A 16,006-nucleotide genomic window follows, 5' to 3' on the forward strand; every position below is an offset into this window, starting at 1 on the left:
CAATAACGGTCTCAAAATTGTGTTTCTTTTGCTCAAATAGCGTAAAAAAAAAAAATCGCTTTAATTTTGTAATAAAGTAAACATAATTCAGTCATTAAACATAATTCAGTCATGAAGACCATAAACACATGCACAGGGCCGGATTTACGCATAGGCATTCTAGGCACGTGCCTATGCTCGCTCGTCCAGGGGGGGCCCAAACACAATGAAGAGATATATAATATTTTTGTTATACTATGGGCTATCTACAAGTAAAACAGTAACAGTAAAAGACCCAAAACCCCAGAAGACATTGAGCAAATAAATATAACAAACAATAGGGTAAAAAATGACAAAGTATTTCCATGTCTTCCACCTTTTTTTTTATGTAGGCTACGGAAATAACGCTTTCTTTTTCCCGTTCTCTCTTACAGACGCACACACAGTACAGTACACACAGTACAGTACACACGTGGAGACGCGACCAGAAATTTGTTGTCAGCGCTACCCCGCGAATTTATCAATAAAATAGTTTCGCAGCTGAAAAGCTACATGACATTTCTCAGTAGCGAGGTTCTTGAAGCAGTTTAACTTAAAGATTCGCTATTAATAGACGCTGCTGCTGAGAGACGCACAGACGCAGGTATTCACACGCACTTAATCTCTCGGTTCAACACACACAAGATTTCAGGTCGGAAACATGACAAATGTCTTGAAATAAATCATCTTAATGTCTTGATGTGTGGTTGTGACTCCAGGTCGTTAAAATTATTAGAGAGATAACGCACTCCTGAAGTGGTTATGTGGGCACGACGCTGCACCTATTAATGGAATGGTGTTTCTCAGTTCTCAAACAAATTAAGAACTACATTCGATTTTTATTGATTGAACGCAAGCGCAAAACACTGTAACAGTTTCCACGGATTAAGAAATACTTTTGTTTGCTTGGTTGGGTGGTAGCTAATGTTAGGCCTATTATATTAATAGGGAAGGGGGGCCCAAAAATTTGTATTGCCTATGTCACGAAAAGAGGTAAATCCGGCCCTGCACATGCCTCCCACTTTCATGTCCTTCGGGAGAGGTGAATTAAATAAGAACTGATGAAAAAGTAAAAAATTTGTTACATAAATGAATGGTTATGGAATAAAATTTGATTTGATAATTACCCTCCAATCAAACACAAACACAGTGAAATTCATATCAATCTTTAATTGTACTTAGAAATTTTGCGCAACAAATCTTTTTTTTTTTTTGTCCTTTTTCCTTTAATGATTTACACCAGGGCAGATTTAAAGTCGATCTGAATCTCTCATGCCATTATTCCTGCAGGAGCAGCTGAAACGGACCTCTTACATAAAGTGCTTCTGTCAACGATCGCTTCTCTTTTTTTTGCAATAGAAAAATTGAAAAGACGGTGAAGGACAAAAAAATTCCATGGCTCACGAGAAGAGTGAAGGAAGGGGAATTCCTTTTTTTTTTTTTTTTTTTAAAAAGAAAGAAAAAAAACAGAAAAAGACAGAAAGAGCAAAGAAAGTTCAGTGAAGGCCGTTTCAGCCCAGGATCAGACTGGATTTGCCACCAGGTGGGTTCCTACGGCCGGAGGGGTTGTTGGCAGCAGACGGGGCAGAAGGCTGTGCGGCTTCCTCTTTCTGCTCCACAACCTCCTCTGGAAAACAAACGCACAGCGACAAACGTTAGCATACTAATGACCTACTCCATCTGTTTGCAAGTATGACGGCAAGTATGTTTTCATTAACATTGTTTGAAACAGAGGTGCCCAAACTTTTAATAGGAAGGGCCAAAAATCAAACCTGACTTAAGGCTGTGGGACAAAAGTAAATACATTATAAAATATATTACATTACAAATAATTTTGATTTCATAAATTAAATTCACATTGTTTTTTTTTTTTTACATTTTAATGCACATTTTAATGCAAACCCCCCCCCCCAAAAAAAATAATAAAATAAAATGCTTTGATGGCATGTCTATTCTTGTTATATTACATGGTGGGCCAAATTAAAGGTCCCTGGTTTGAGCATCTCTCGTTTAAACGAACTATAAGTAACCATATGCATGCTTCTAAACTAACTAGTATTTTGCTAAAAATTCATGTCAGACAGATGCAACATTGATGGGTTGATTATTAAAACTATACAAAATAACACAATATCATCCGCATGACAGTAAACACGGATTAAGTTGAAGTGAGTGAACATGGTTTATACATTATTAGCTGCATGAAATCATTCAAAGGACGTTTAAAAAGACAACAATTGAAACAATTTTTCCTATTCGGTTTGATCATTTTGCGTATTATTTGGTCTGTGCAGTTCATGGTAATTTTAACATTTCATTGTTTAACCTTTTGATATCTCAGTAATAAGACAGTTCACCCAAAATGAAAATTCTGTCATCATTCACTCACCCTCAAGATAATCCAAACCTGTAGGAGTTTTTCTTCTGTTGAACAGAAAAGATGTTATTTAGAAGAATGTTGGTAATAAAACAGTTGATGGTAGCTGTTGACTTCCATAGTATTTTTCCCCATACTATGGAAGTAAATGGCTACCAGCAACTGTTTTATTACAAACATTCTTCTAAATATCTTCTTTTGTTCAACAGAAGAAAAACTCCTACAGGTTTGGAACAACATGAGGGTAAATGACACTTCTCATTTTTTGGTGAACTATCCCTTTACTATATAAGATCTGGATCCTGAAGCAAAACCATGTGAGAACTATTGCTCCACAAAACCTTTTTTTTTTAGTATTGACGTGGTACTGTATGCACGTGAAAGCAGCGGTGCTTCAGAACTACAATCACAAAGTCACTCAACACATCAGGACTAAGTCTCGAATGGATTTTAAGGTCAGTATATTTGCATTTTATGGTGATGGGACCAGTCTTCCTGGAAGTGTTCGATGTATGTGTTTGGTAAGGTGTGACTCAGAAACAGCTCACTGAAAAGACTCGTCATACACTCACAGGAGAAGCATTTGTCTCATGAACACTCAGTAATGTACATCGGTATAGCCTGAAATATATTCTACATAACTATATGAATGCAGATGCTTTAATTTGACATATTGTGCCAAACCCAAATAATGCAACAAGTACAAACTGCTATATAATTCTTGCCATAAGAGGTGATATAAATGGACATTCATAAACTGACTGTAGAATAAAACAGAAGAGAATCTTGCTAAGGTTAGTTAAAGTTCCGTTTTTTTATACAGCATTATCTAATAAAAACAGCTGTAACTCAGTGTTTAAAGTCTGAGTACAGACATTTGCTCAGATGAGCTGAGGCAAGATATTATGCAAAACTGTTTACTGGTAAAAAGCCACAGCCAGCAGACATGGAGACCCCAGGAGCAGATAATATGTACAATACATGCATTAAATAAAGGCAGAACATGAACACTAGAGCAGGACTGATAAGCAAACAGACTCGTTATGTGAACTCAGATCAACCACTAAACATCCCATGAATAATGAACAATTCTGTGTTTAAGAGTTACATTATGGTCATAATTAACAAAATTAACAGCATAAGTAGCAGCTAGTTTTAAGCATATAAAATAAGTAAATACAATTTTACAAAAAAATTAATTAAATAATTACTAAAATGTAAATAGTAGTAGTAGTTATAATAGTTTATTATTATTAAAATACAGTCGTGGCCAAAAGTATTTGGCAGTGACACAAATTTTGTGTTTTGCAAAATTGGCTGCTTAAGCTTTTGTGATGTTCATTCACATAATTCACAAACACAAAATTTGTGTCACTGCCAATAATTTTGGCCACGACTGTACTCTTGTTTTTATATAGTTCATTATTATTAAATTAATGTTTAATATGATTTATTATTATTATTACTACTACTACCACTAATTGCATTTGAGTAATTATGTAAAAACTACTCTGAACATTTAAATGGGGGGGGAGACATAAATAATAATAATAATCATCATCATGATCTCTAAATTAATGTAAAAGTTATTTAATTTTGTAATATAATTTTATATATTTATATATAATTATATACTATAATTTTATATTACTACTACAAATACTAAACATTTAATGTACATTATTATTTTTAGACTACTGATAGATCATTTAAAAGAGGGGGGGGGGGATACCCATACCCATACCCATATGAATAAGTGTTTTAAACAATATTTAGACATCGGTCATGGCTTCTAAATGAATGTAAAATAAAGTTCACATTTAGTCTGAACTGCCGAGTTTGTTAATCAACATTTACTGAAGGTTAAGATCTTCTTTCACTGACCATTTGTTAAAAAAAAAAAAAAAAAAAACATGAAAATGACCGAGTCATGTCAACACACAACAGAATGCACATCAAATCAACATAAATGCAAATCACAGTGTGCGACGTTTGTCTGGTAGGATAAAACTAGAGTCAGAGTTTCCCTAGACGTGTTGGATTTCTAATGGAATTCCCTCACTCCGTCCCGCGAGACGAACCGTCATCTGAACTACAGAATCAGTGTTTCTGCAGCCGTCCTTAACGAGAAGACCAGCCTGAAGCCGGCAGACGTGGAATCATGGAATAAATGTTAACGGAGAGGAACATTCCAGAACTAATGCAGACCTTCAGCAAGCGTTTATTAACAGCATTCCTCAACGAATGAGAGTCACACGTCACCAAACCAACAAGACAACCAAATACTGAAAATGATCCTCACCGTTGTTCTCTTGCTCATATTCATTTTGATCCTGCAAAACAAGAGCAGATTCGAGATCAGATGCATTTATAAAGGAAACATGGACTGTATTTGCTTCAGTTCAGAAGACAACATAAAACTCAGTTTTTAACCTCCTTAATGTGATTCATTTCTGAGGAACACTGGATATCCAGTGAGAAAATGAAGCATTGTATTGTTCAGGAAGTACTACTGTATAGTATTATTTCTCTCTGCACACACAGCATCAATAGAAAAGTAAACAAATTTCAGAGTGAGATCAAGTTACTAGTTTCGATTCAAGATCATGTTAATAAAAGTGTTCCATAAGAGCAGAGACATTCAATACAGACACAATAGAAACAAGAGCCTGTAAAAACCAACATCTCAAAGACAACCAGATAAATTCAGTAAGAAATTCCTCCTGTGAAGGACAAATGAATCAATCTGTCCACATAAAAAGCTCTGTGGTTTTACTGACCCAGAGAACAGCTGTGTGTGTGTGTGTGTGTATATAGTGTTTCCACAGACCCTGCGGCTGTTCGTTTGTACCCCACCCAGCTAACAGTGTTATTTTAGACACACATCCAGTCAGTTAACAGCATTACTGTGAGCCAAAAACAGTTACAATAATAAAACCACTCTGAACTTTAGTCACAGTATATTCTAGAGAAATAGAAATAGCCATTAATAGGTCAATCTGATAAGACTTTTTTACAGAATAAAATAATATATGTTCATTTTCTGTAGGTCTTGAAAGTCTCTTGACTCATAATACATATATTATTAAGATTTATTTGTATGTATATTCTCCCATGTCTTGAAACTGTTTGGCCTTTGTTCATGATTAATCACTGCAAACTTAAAGAAAATATTTCAAATAAATAATGTTCACGCTATAAATAAGTATTGACTTTTTATTTAAGGATGCAGAAAACAATGTTACCAAAAAAATAAATAAATGTATTTATAATAGATTTAATTTGATGTATTTTCTGTCTGTCTAGACTCTCTCTGGCTTCATAGTACTTGATTAATGCACACATTATTTTTACAGTTTATTTATTTTGATGAAAGGTTGCAGAAAACAATATTTCAAATTTATTTATAATAAAGATTTCTGTATTCATTTATTGTATGCATTTTCTGTCAGTCTTGAATTTGTCTGGTATTACAGTTTACGATTAATCATTGCACACCAACATTGAAAATGTATTGTAAATATTATTTTTTTCTCTGCATTTTTTGCACTGCTTATTTTTCCTTCAGAATAAAATGTACAGATGACTTGTTAACAGTAACACCAAGAACACGCATTAAGTAAATACAGCTTTATGTTGACCAAGATCATTACATCCATGAATGGGTGTGTCCGTGAACTACACTGAATGACCTACATTCACATCACACTCATTAACCTTGTGTTTGTGAACTCACCGTGTTGTTAGCGGGCCGTTCGACGGGAGTGCCGTTATCATAGACGATGACGGGCTGGCATCGTCTCAGAGGAGCCGAGGGTTCACCGCACAGGATGCCAGACGCTTCTCCACCTGAGACCACAATACAACACTCACATCAGACCACCGGTACAAAACAAGACCACAGACATTATCACAGTATCAATAAATACAATAGAAATGTATTAAAAAGGAGTAAAAAACAAAGACCAAAACAAAGCATCCAATCAGCATTTGTTCGGTGTGTTTGGCTGTTAAATCACTTCCTCTGTTTGCATTTACAATTCAATCATCATGTCTTTTGGAGCCATTACCTTTTCTATTTTCATATTTTGGACTGAATGGACTGATTTACTAATTTGAATATAATTAAGTTTGTTTGATAATTATTATTTGTGTTTCAGTATTTGCATTGAATGTTATAACATTTTCAATTGAGACTCTTATATTATTGCAGTTGTGTATTTAGTGCAGGGAAGGAAGTAGGTGGAGTCAGTAGGGGGAAGCGGATACAATTTTCAGACCGTGTGTTCATGTGGCTGTATGTGCTCATGTTTAGCGGTGAAGCGATGGTTCAACTGTTGATCTTATGGATTGTTGTTTTGCAAAAATAAATGATTAAGAAGCTATTCTACAGACTCACGCGTCAATTATTCGCCCCTACCTGGATAGTGGCTTATCACAAAATTGCCATTACAGTGAAGTCTGAAAATTCCACAAAGACGTGGATGTGGATGCAGATCACGCTACGACACGACCTTTTGGTAATTGATGTGGATGTCTGCTGCTGTACTGCACCAATGGATTATTCAGCGAAGGAACTGACTTCATTAAGACGCTGTTTGAACGTGCTGTGCCGTGAGTAGCCAGTCGGCAGGTTTTATTATGAATTACGCTGGCTGTGGAGCTGCGATGGCTGTGTGATTAAGCTTTTAAGATCTGACATGACGTGAATTGAAGACCATTTATGAACTTGAGCATGTTAAAGGCAAAATTTTGGGCACATGTGAACGTTTTGAGGTTTGATTATGGCGATGGCTATTGAAAGACGGTTTAAGGTTGTCTTATATGGGCCAAAGATTTAAGCTGATGCAAGTGGCTGAGACAAGAATGCAAGCTTGATTCTCATTCGGGTCAAACATACAAATCGGTTGTGAATAACAACAAGCGTTTATGACGACAAACTGATGGTACTGAAATTGCAATGGAGAGTTTTAAATAATTTATCGCTTCACGTAGAGGCAAACTTGGGGCCTGCACAAGAAAAATGAATTAACTGAAGGCTTTGATGGTTGATGGGAGCAATGTTGAGAAAGTGGATGAACTTGATCTGGAATTTCAAAGAGCTCTATACAAATTTTATCAAAGAGGGTCACTTTTACGGAGTTCTTGAATGAGTTGGAGCGGTGGAAAAAGAAAGTCCGATCCACAGTCTCTGATTGATCCTGCTGATAGTGCATCTAATGTATCAAGCAGTTCAAAAGGATCAAATAAATCTAGAACCAGTTCAATTCTGTCGGCTCGTGTGAAAATTGCAGCTGATAAAGCAGCTTTACTTGCTCGTGCTGAAGCTCTCAAAAAGAAACATGCGCTTGAGTTGGAAAAGGCTCAGCTGGAATCTAAGATGGAAGCCCTTACTTTACAGTCTGAAATGGATGCTGCAAATGCAAAATTAAAGGTGTTGGAGATTTCTGAAGCAAGTTCACTGCGCAGTTCTCACTCATCTGCTAAATTAAGAGATGCTATTAACTAATATCTGGATAAAGTAGAAGAAAAATCATCTTTGCTTATTGATTCTGAATCATCTCCTCTACATTTTACAAGGATTGGAACAATTCTTAAGACACCGCTGTAAAGGATCGTTCATGGAACTCAAATTCCTTCAAGGCCAACTGCTAACCAATCAGCAATTGCAGCTACAACTACAATGTCACAAACTGACCAGCATCACAGCGCAGCTAGTAACACCAATATTGCCAGTGTTGATCTTGGTCCGGTTCTGCAAAGACAAAGCGATCTGGCTGATTTACTTGTGACTCAGCAGAAACAAGCCTCACTTCTTATAAGGGAGATTCCAGTATTCAGTGGTGATCCCCTGGAATATGGGCCTTTCATGATATTTTTTATCCATAATATTGAGGAGAAAACTGATAACAATCAAGAACGTTTGTATTATCTGGAACAGTTCACAGCATGTGAACCTAAGGAACTTGTTCGAAGTTGTCTCTACATGAGCGCTAGCAGAGGTTATGCTGTCAAAAGTCAAATCTCTTTTAAAGCATAATTTTGGAGATTAATTCAAGCTTGCTAATGCGTACATGGAGAAAGCTCTGAGATGGAGTAGCATTCGCTCTGATGATGGAAAAGTATTGTATAGCTATGCAGTCTATCTTAGAGGATGTTGCAATGCAGCACAAGATCTGGTGGATCTTGCGGAGTTGAATTTACCATTCAATCTAAAAATCATTGTATTTAGGCTTCCTTACAAGCTAAGAGAAAAGTGGAGAGCTATAGCCTGTGAAATTTTGGAACGCACTCAAAAGGCGGCCAGACTTTGCTGACTTGGTAGCTTTCGTTGAGAAACAAGCTAAGATTCTTCTTGATCCAGTCTTTAGAGAGATTCAAGATCCGAAAACAAATTCTAACATCAGAAAGATAATGATTGAACCTCTTATGCACAAATCGTCTTCCAGAAAAAGTTTCGTTACCACAGTTTCTTCTATTGAAGCATCAAAACAGAATGGTCAACCAAAGAAAAATCAAGATGATGCCAATATTGCTTTTAATAAGCCCTGTCTGTTTTGTGCTTATGATTATGCTTATGAAAATGACTTCCCAGAGCAAGCATATGATGAGAAACCCGAACTTTCTTTTGAGGATCAGAGATTCTTGGAAATTGTGAACAACTCTGTTGTTAAACAAGATGGTCTTTACCAAATATGTCTTCCATTTCGCAAACCTGACCTCGCCCTGCCGGACAATAAACAGATTGCAGAACAACGAGCCCTAAGTATACTTAAGAGATTTAGGAAGGATGAAGCATTCACATTAGACTACAGAGACTTTATTGGCGACATCCTAAAAAAGGATCATGCAGAGAAAGTACGAGAAGAGGAGCTCGACAGAAATGGTAGAGTATGGTACATCCCCCATCATGGAGTCTACCATAAAAGGAAAAAAAAAATCAGAGTGGTATTTGATTGTGCTGCCTCATTTCAAGGTACTTCACTGAATTCAGAATTGTTGGTCCTGATCTCACGAATACCCTTTTAGGAGTAATCCTCCGATTTCGCCAAGAATCTATAGCGGGGATGGCAGATATTGAGGGCGTTTCACCAAGTCAAGGTTCCTAAGGATTTCCTTGATTTTGGTGGCCTAATGGTGATATTAATCAACCGCTGGAAGAGATCAGGATGACCGTACATCTCTTTGGATTGGTTTCCTCCCCCAGTTTCGCCAACTTTGCGTTAAAGAAGACAGCAGATGATAACGAAGACAAAGTTGACTTTGAAGTTTTATCCACAATTCGTAACAATTTTTATGTGGATGATTGCCTCAAGTCTGTCTCAGATGAAAGACAAGCCGTCATGTTGGTGCAGGAGCTCATTGCAGTATGTGCTACTGGTGGATTTAAGCTCACCAAATGGGTTAGTAATAGCCGAACTGTCCTAGCATCAATCCCTGAGGAGGAGAGATCTAAAGATGCGAGACATCTTGACTTGCTCAGAGATGAACTTCCTGTGGGCAGCGCACTGGGACATCAGTTGGATACAGAGTCTGATACCTTTGTCTTCAAAATAGCTTTGGAACAACAACAATTTACCAGAAGAGGTATTTTATCAGTTACCAATTGAGTTTACGACCCACTTGGATTCCATGCTCCAGTAATGCTGCCAGCTGAAAGAATTGGACAAGAATTGTGCAGGTTGAACTACGGATGGGATGAAGAAATTCCTGCAGCCTTTCCACAAAAATGGGACAAGTGGCTAGAGGAGCTCAAGCTACTTTCAGATTTGAGCTTCAGTAGATGCTTCATACCCAACAATTTTGGGAAAAAAAACGTAGTGCTCAATTACACCACTTCTGTGACGCTAGCGAAATCGGCTATGGTACAGCTAGCTATTTGCGTCTTGCAGACATTAGCGGTTCTATCCATGTTGTTTTTGTGATGGGGAAGGCAATAGGCTTGCTGCGATAGACGGTGTTTTCGGTTATACCGGTGTTAAGCCGCAACACCGGTTACGTCATTTGCCTACCGCCCCCCACCGTCATTTTGATTTTTTTTTATAGTAACAAATCATTTAGCCTAGTTCAGTTAGAGGACATTTTGAAAAGCCTATTGACTGGAAGTTTTTTTAAACATTCGTTTCTTATTTATTTGGTTCCACAGTGTTTGCAGATTTTGTTTTATATACTTATTTAAACTTTGTGTAGCCCAAGTTATTTGTTATTTTATTAGGCATAGGCCTATATGGTGTATTTTTATTTGTTTTGTTAATAAAAGTTCTGAGTTTGTTGTCGTTGTTGTTGCTTGAATTGAATCAACGCTGAATCGCCCCTCATTTGAAAGTGAAAGTAAAACACGCACGGCTCTTTTTCAAGCTATTTGAAAGCCAAGAAATCCGAGGAAAAGAGGGAAAACTCAAACGAACAATTGCTTGACGCCGAATTGCGGCAGCTGCTGCTAATTTGAAAGTGGAAGTAAAATTCGCACGGCACTTTTACAAGCCATTTGAAAGCGAAGAAAAGAGGGAAACTCAAACGAACTAACACCCCTCCCCCATCCCAACGGTGATACCGGTGTTGTCACTCGTCGATTAACCGGTGGGAAAATTTCCTCACCGTCACAACCCTAGAAGTCAAGAGTAGCCCCACTAAGTGATGACTATCCCTAGACTTGAATTGGCAGCCGCAGTTCTTGCTGCAAAAGTTGACAGAATGTTGAAGGAAGAACTAGAGCTAACTCTGGATGATTCGGTATTTTGAACGGATAGTACATCAGTCCTCAAATACATATTGAATGATACTAGCAGATTCCAGACACATCGTCACCTTGGAATTATAAGGTTCTATCTGCGTTCTGAGCAGTTTTGAGATATTGAGCTTCAAAGTTTTTGCATTCCATATAGCAAAATTTATATGGGGAACAAGTTTCTTTAAAACATGAAAAATGACAGGGACCCTAAATGTAATCTAAATGCACAATATCAAAATCCTCAAATTTCTAAATGGGGATTTCTGGAATGGGTCAAATGCAGATAGAACCTTCTAGACATGCATGAGAAAGTTAAATTTAATGGTTTTTATGGCATTTATTTCATATTTTAAATGAAAATTGTTTTCTTGTTCATATTAAGCGTAAAAGGCAGTGCTAAATATTTTGTCCAATGCAGATGTTAAATTTAGGCAGGAATATGGTGGGTAATTTAACACATTATTGCAGGAACCATTTAAGTTTACTTGCTGCAAAAGTTGACAGAATGTTGAAGGAAGAACTAGAGCTAACTCTGGATGATTCGGTATTTTGAACGGATAGTACATCAGTCCTCAAATACATATTGAATGATACTAGCAGATTCCAGACACATCGTCACCTTGGAATTATAAGGTTCTATCTGCGTTCTGAGCAGTTTTGAGATATTGAGCTTCAAAGTTTTTGCATTCCATATAGCAAAATTTATATGGGGAACAAGTTTCTTTAAAACATGAAACGTAGAGTTTTATAGCAGCTTAGTACAAGTACACAGGATGGATCAAGGTAAAAACTTAACCTAATATATACATAACTGTGGTGTCTAACTGAAAATAACTCCGCAATAGCTACAGCAAAACACACAAATTTCCCCTGGAATTTGGGCTGCTGTCATTGACAAAATCATAAATAAAGTAGTCGATCATGAGGTTTCTAACAAGCATCGCATTGTGTGAAATTTAGTCTTCTCTTCACTGATTTAGCGTTTTTCTGCACTCTCTTCTGCCATCGCGGCGCAGTCTGGCGACATGACAAAGAAAGCTGATGCTGATTGGTCCTCGTGTGTGCATTCGAAGTGCTGATTGGCTCACGCAGATAGAACCTTATAGAACCAAGTTAGAGTTCAACTTTGTAGATAGAACCTTTTTGTTTTCTAAAAAAAAAAAAAAAAGTACCAAAATGTAAACAACTTAAAAAAGAAACATCACATAATGTAAATAAGTTGTCACAAAATATGAATGTGAATAACTCAATTTTGACAAAAAAAAAAAGTCAGATAGAACCTTATAATTCCAAGGTGACGATATGTGGCCAACAGAGTTTCGACTATCAGAAATCTGTCACCGAAGTTTCAGTGGCATTATGTGAACTCTGCAACCAATCCTGCTGACGATGCCTCCCGAGGCGTAAGGTCTAGCTATTTTAGGAATGATGGAAGATGGCTGAGAGGTCCAGAATATTTGAAGGGTCCTGCTGCAGACTGGCCTGAATTGCCTCAAGAATCATTTTGCGTTTCAGACAGTGATCCAGAGATAAAGAGAACAACTGCTGGTTTTACTATCACTACAGCTAATTCAACTTCATTCAGCAAGTTAGTAGAACATTTTTCTTCATGGGAAAAATTGCGAAGAGCAACAGCATGGCTGTTGAAATGTAGGAATATGCTCCTGTACTTGAGTCAGAAGCGAAAAGAAACAGCAGCTGTCTTTTCACAACATCCTAAAGCTCAAGAATTACTTGACAACCATATGATCAAAATCAAATCCCAGGCTGGGGCCCAAACTCTCTTAGTAGAAGATCTTGTACTCGCTGAAGAATCTCTCGCTCGTTATGTTAAACAACAGAGTTTTCAAGATGAAATAACCTTGTTGAACAAAGGTCATGCTGTGAAAACCAGTAGTAGGATATACACGTTGAATCCGATCCTAGACAATGGCATCTTAAGAGTCGGCGGAAGGTTGAGCAGGATGGCAATGCCAGAAGAGTTCAAACATCCAACTATTCGATTCAATGATAGTCATCGGTGTAGATTATTAATGGACCATATTTACAATAAGTCAGGTCATTGTGGTAGAAGCCAATTGCTTGCTAAACTCCATAAAAGATACTGGCTTACCAGAGGTAATGCTACTGCCAGGAAAGTCATCAGAGATTACCTTTTCTGTAGACGTTGGCATGGATCTGCAATTGAACAAAAGATGGCAGACTTACCCCCTAAATTGAATCACTCCTGATTTACCACCTTTCAGTCACGTTGGAATCGATTACTTTGGTCCCATTGAGGTGAAGAGGGGGAGAGCTCATGTCAAAAGATATGGAGTGATATTTACCTGCTTTAATAGTAGAGCTGTTCATCTTTAAGTGGCCTATTCGCTGAACACAGATTACTATATTTGTGCTCTCAGAAGATTTACGTGTAGAAGGGGTCAAGTCAAGGAGATAATTTTGGATAAATGGAACCAACTTCATCGGGGCAGAGCGAGAATTGAGAGAGGCACTTGCTGACATCAACCAAGATAAAATACAGAAGGTACTGCTGAGAGAGAATGTGAAGTGGACTTTCAATCCTCCTTTAAGTTCTGATCATGGAGGTGTATGGGAACGAATCATTCGAATTCTCAAAAAGATCCTATACTCCATCCTGAAACAGCAGACCCTTTATGTGCTTTATGTGAAGTGGAAGCCATACTCAACGATCGTCTAATCACTGCAGTTTCAGAGGATGCTAAAGATCCAGAGGCCTTAACCCCTAATCATTTGCTTCAGATGAAAGGAGTTCCTATTTTGCCTCCTGGGATTTTTCAGAAGGATGACATCTATTCCAGAAGAAGATGGAAACAAGTACAGTATATTTGCGACCTTTTCTGGAAACAACGGATTAGAGAGTACCTCCCCCGCTAATGCAGAAGAGGCAGAAGGGGAACAAAAACAAACAAAACCTTAAAACTGGTGATATTGTTCTCATTATCGATGATACTTCACCACGGAACTCTTGGCCTTTAGGTTGAATTTTGGAGACATTTCTGGACAGCAAAGGGTATGTACACAGAGTTAAAGTGAGGACAAAGAACAGTATCCTGGAGAGACCTATTAGCGAATTATGCTTCCTAAAGGACATGTCATAAGAATCTAAAGAAACGGACCAGAAGACTCTACGACACTTTTGGCCAATTTTTAAAATTTTTTCTTCTTTTTTTTGTTTGTTACTTTTGTTAAAAATCAGGGCTCCTTTTTTGAATGAATTATTAGAATTGTCACAAGTTTACAATTAGGGGCCGGAATGTTGGAGCCATTTCTTTTTCTATTTTCATATTTTGGACTGAATGGACTGATTTACTAATTTGAATATAATTAAGTTTATGTTTGATAATTATTATTTGCATTGAATGTTATGAAATTTTCAATTGAGACTCTTATATTATTGCAGTTGTGTATTTAGTGCAGGGGAGGAAGTAGGTGGAGTCAGTAGGGGGACGCGGATACAATTTTCAGACCGTGTGTTCATGTGGCTGTATGTGCTCATGTTTAGCGGCGAAGCTATGGTTCAACTATTGATCTTATGGATTGTTGTTTTGCGAAAATAAATGATTAAGAAGCTATGCTACAGACTCACGCGTCAATTGTTCGCCCCTACCTTGATAGTGGCTTATCACAAAATTGCCGCTACAATGTCACAAATATTCTCCATATTGCTGTTAAATGTAAATGTTCATGACTTTGATTTTAAGGTCATTTTGTATAATAAACAATTCTGGGTCAATGTTGGGTCACAGCTTGATGTTTGAGTCATGAAACAACCTGTTTGAAATAACATCACCCTGACATGATACTGTGTTGTCTGGAATCAGACGCTGAAATAAACAAAAGACACATTTGCAACAGGTTTGTTTGATGTGGGAGGAAAAAAGCCGCTGGTGACCTGAATGAGCTGCTATTACCACAGACAGCATTTATTACCACAGACGACACACTACAGACGACACACACACACACCTCGAGGCTTTGAGGAGTGTTTGAATGACGTGACCCTGAGGTCAGAGTCCTCAACACGTCTAAAAGAACAACAGCAGCCGCTTGCATTTCAACACGCAAGAAACAAAGAGCTTTTGGTTTGAAAAAAACGCTGCATCCTATTGTGAGTCAATGGAGTGATTATGAACATCAAATGAGCTCAATAGTGACACACACACACACACACACTTCTTCAGCAGTCTTTGCTCTGGGAGATTTTATACTAAATGTTCAGAAATGAATGTGTACGTAATTAGGGACTGTAGGGAGACTGACTCGATGACATCACTCACAGTGTTTCATGGGAGTGTCCGGTCACTGCTGAGCCATATTGCAGTGACTCCTGTTGCCATGGTAACAGTGATTCTGCAGGATTATGGGAAGTGGAGTTTTTGACATTTAAGGGAAGCCTTCAAGGTTATCAAAAAAAAAAAAAAAAACGAAAGGCATAATGCTGCAACACACTGGCAAGGAGACAAGAGGCTGTTTCTTTAAATTGATGTCAGTGAAGAAGCTTTGATACGCTGAACAAACTGCTTTTGTGGCTAAAAGCTTATTTAATGAATCGACAGCCTATCGACTAATCTTCAACATGCTTGCCAATAATTTTGTTTTGGATTGATCTAGTTTGAGCTTACACTGGGAATAACAGCTGTTTTATAATAGAGGTTAGGGCTGGACGATATGGCCAAAATTGATATCACGATATATTTCTTAATTTCGGTCGATAAGATATAATTCCGATATCGATATGAACACTATTTATCTGAAATAGAAATCTTTTGTAACATTATAAATGCCTTTATCATCACTTTTGATCAATTTTAAGCATCCTTGCTAAATAAAAGTATAATTTCTATAATTTCTTTCCC

General features: G+C 37.4%; 1 protein-coding gene across 1 annotated transcript in view; it reads right to left on the reverse strand.

Moving 5' to 3' along the window:
* Positions 1-1,195: 1,195 nt before the first annotated feature.
* Positions 1,196-16,006, reverse strand: part of LOC107751437 (hematological and neurological expressed 1 protein-like) — a 22,030-nt gene continuing 7,219 nt past the window's right edge. The window contains exons 3-5 of the mRNA XM_016567209.1: positions 6,132-6,244; positions 4,698-4,728; positions 1,196-1,645 (exon numbers count right to left, since the gene is read on the reverse strand). Of these exons, the coding sequence (XP_016422695.1) occupies positions 1,530-1,645; positions 4,698-4,728; positions 6,132-6,244 (260 nt within the window). The 3' untranslated portion in view covers positions 1,196-1,529. The remainder of the gene's footprint in view (positions 1,646-4,697; positions 4,729-6,131; positions 6,245-16,006) is intronic.

Source organism: Sinocyclocheilus rhinocerous, unplaced genomic scaffold (assembly GCF_001515625.1).
Source record: "Sinocyclocheilus rhinocerous isolate Xijiao unplaced genomic scaffold, SAMN03320098_v1.1 scaffold3235, whole genome shotgun sequence".
NCBI lineage: Eukaryota > Metazoa > Chordata > Actinopteri > Cypriniformes > Cyprinidae > Sinocyclocheilus > Sinocyclocheilus rhinocerous.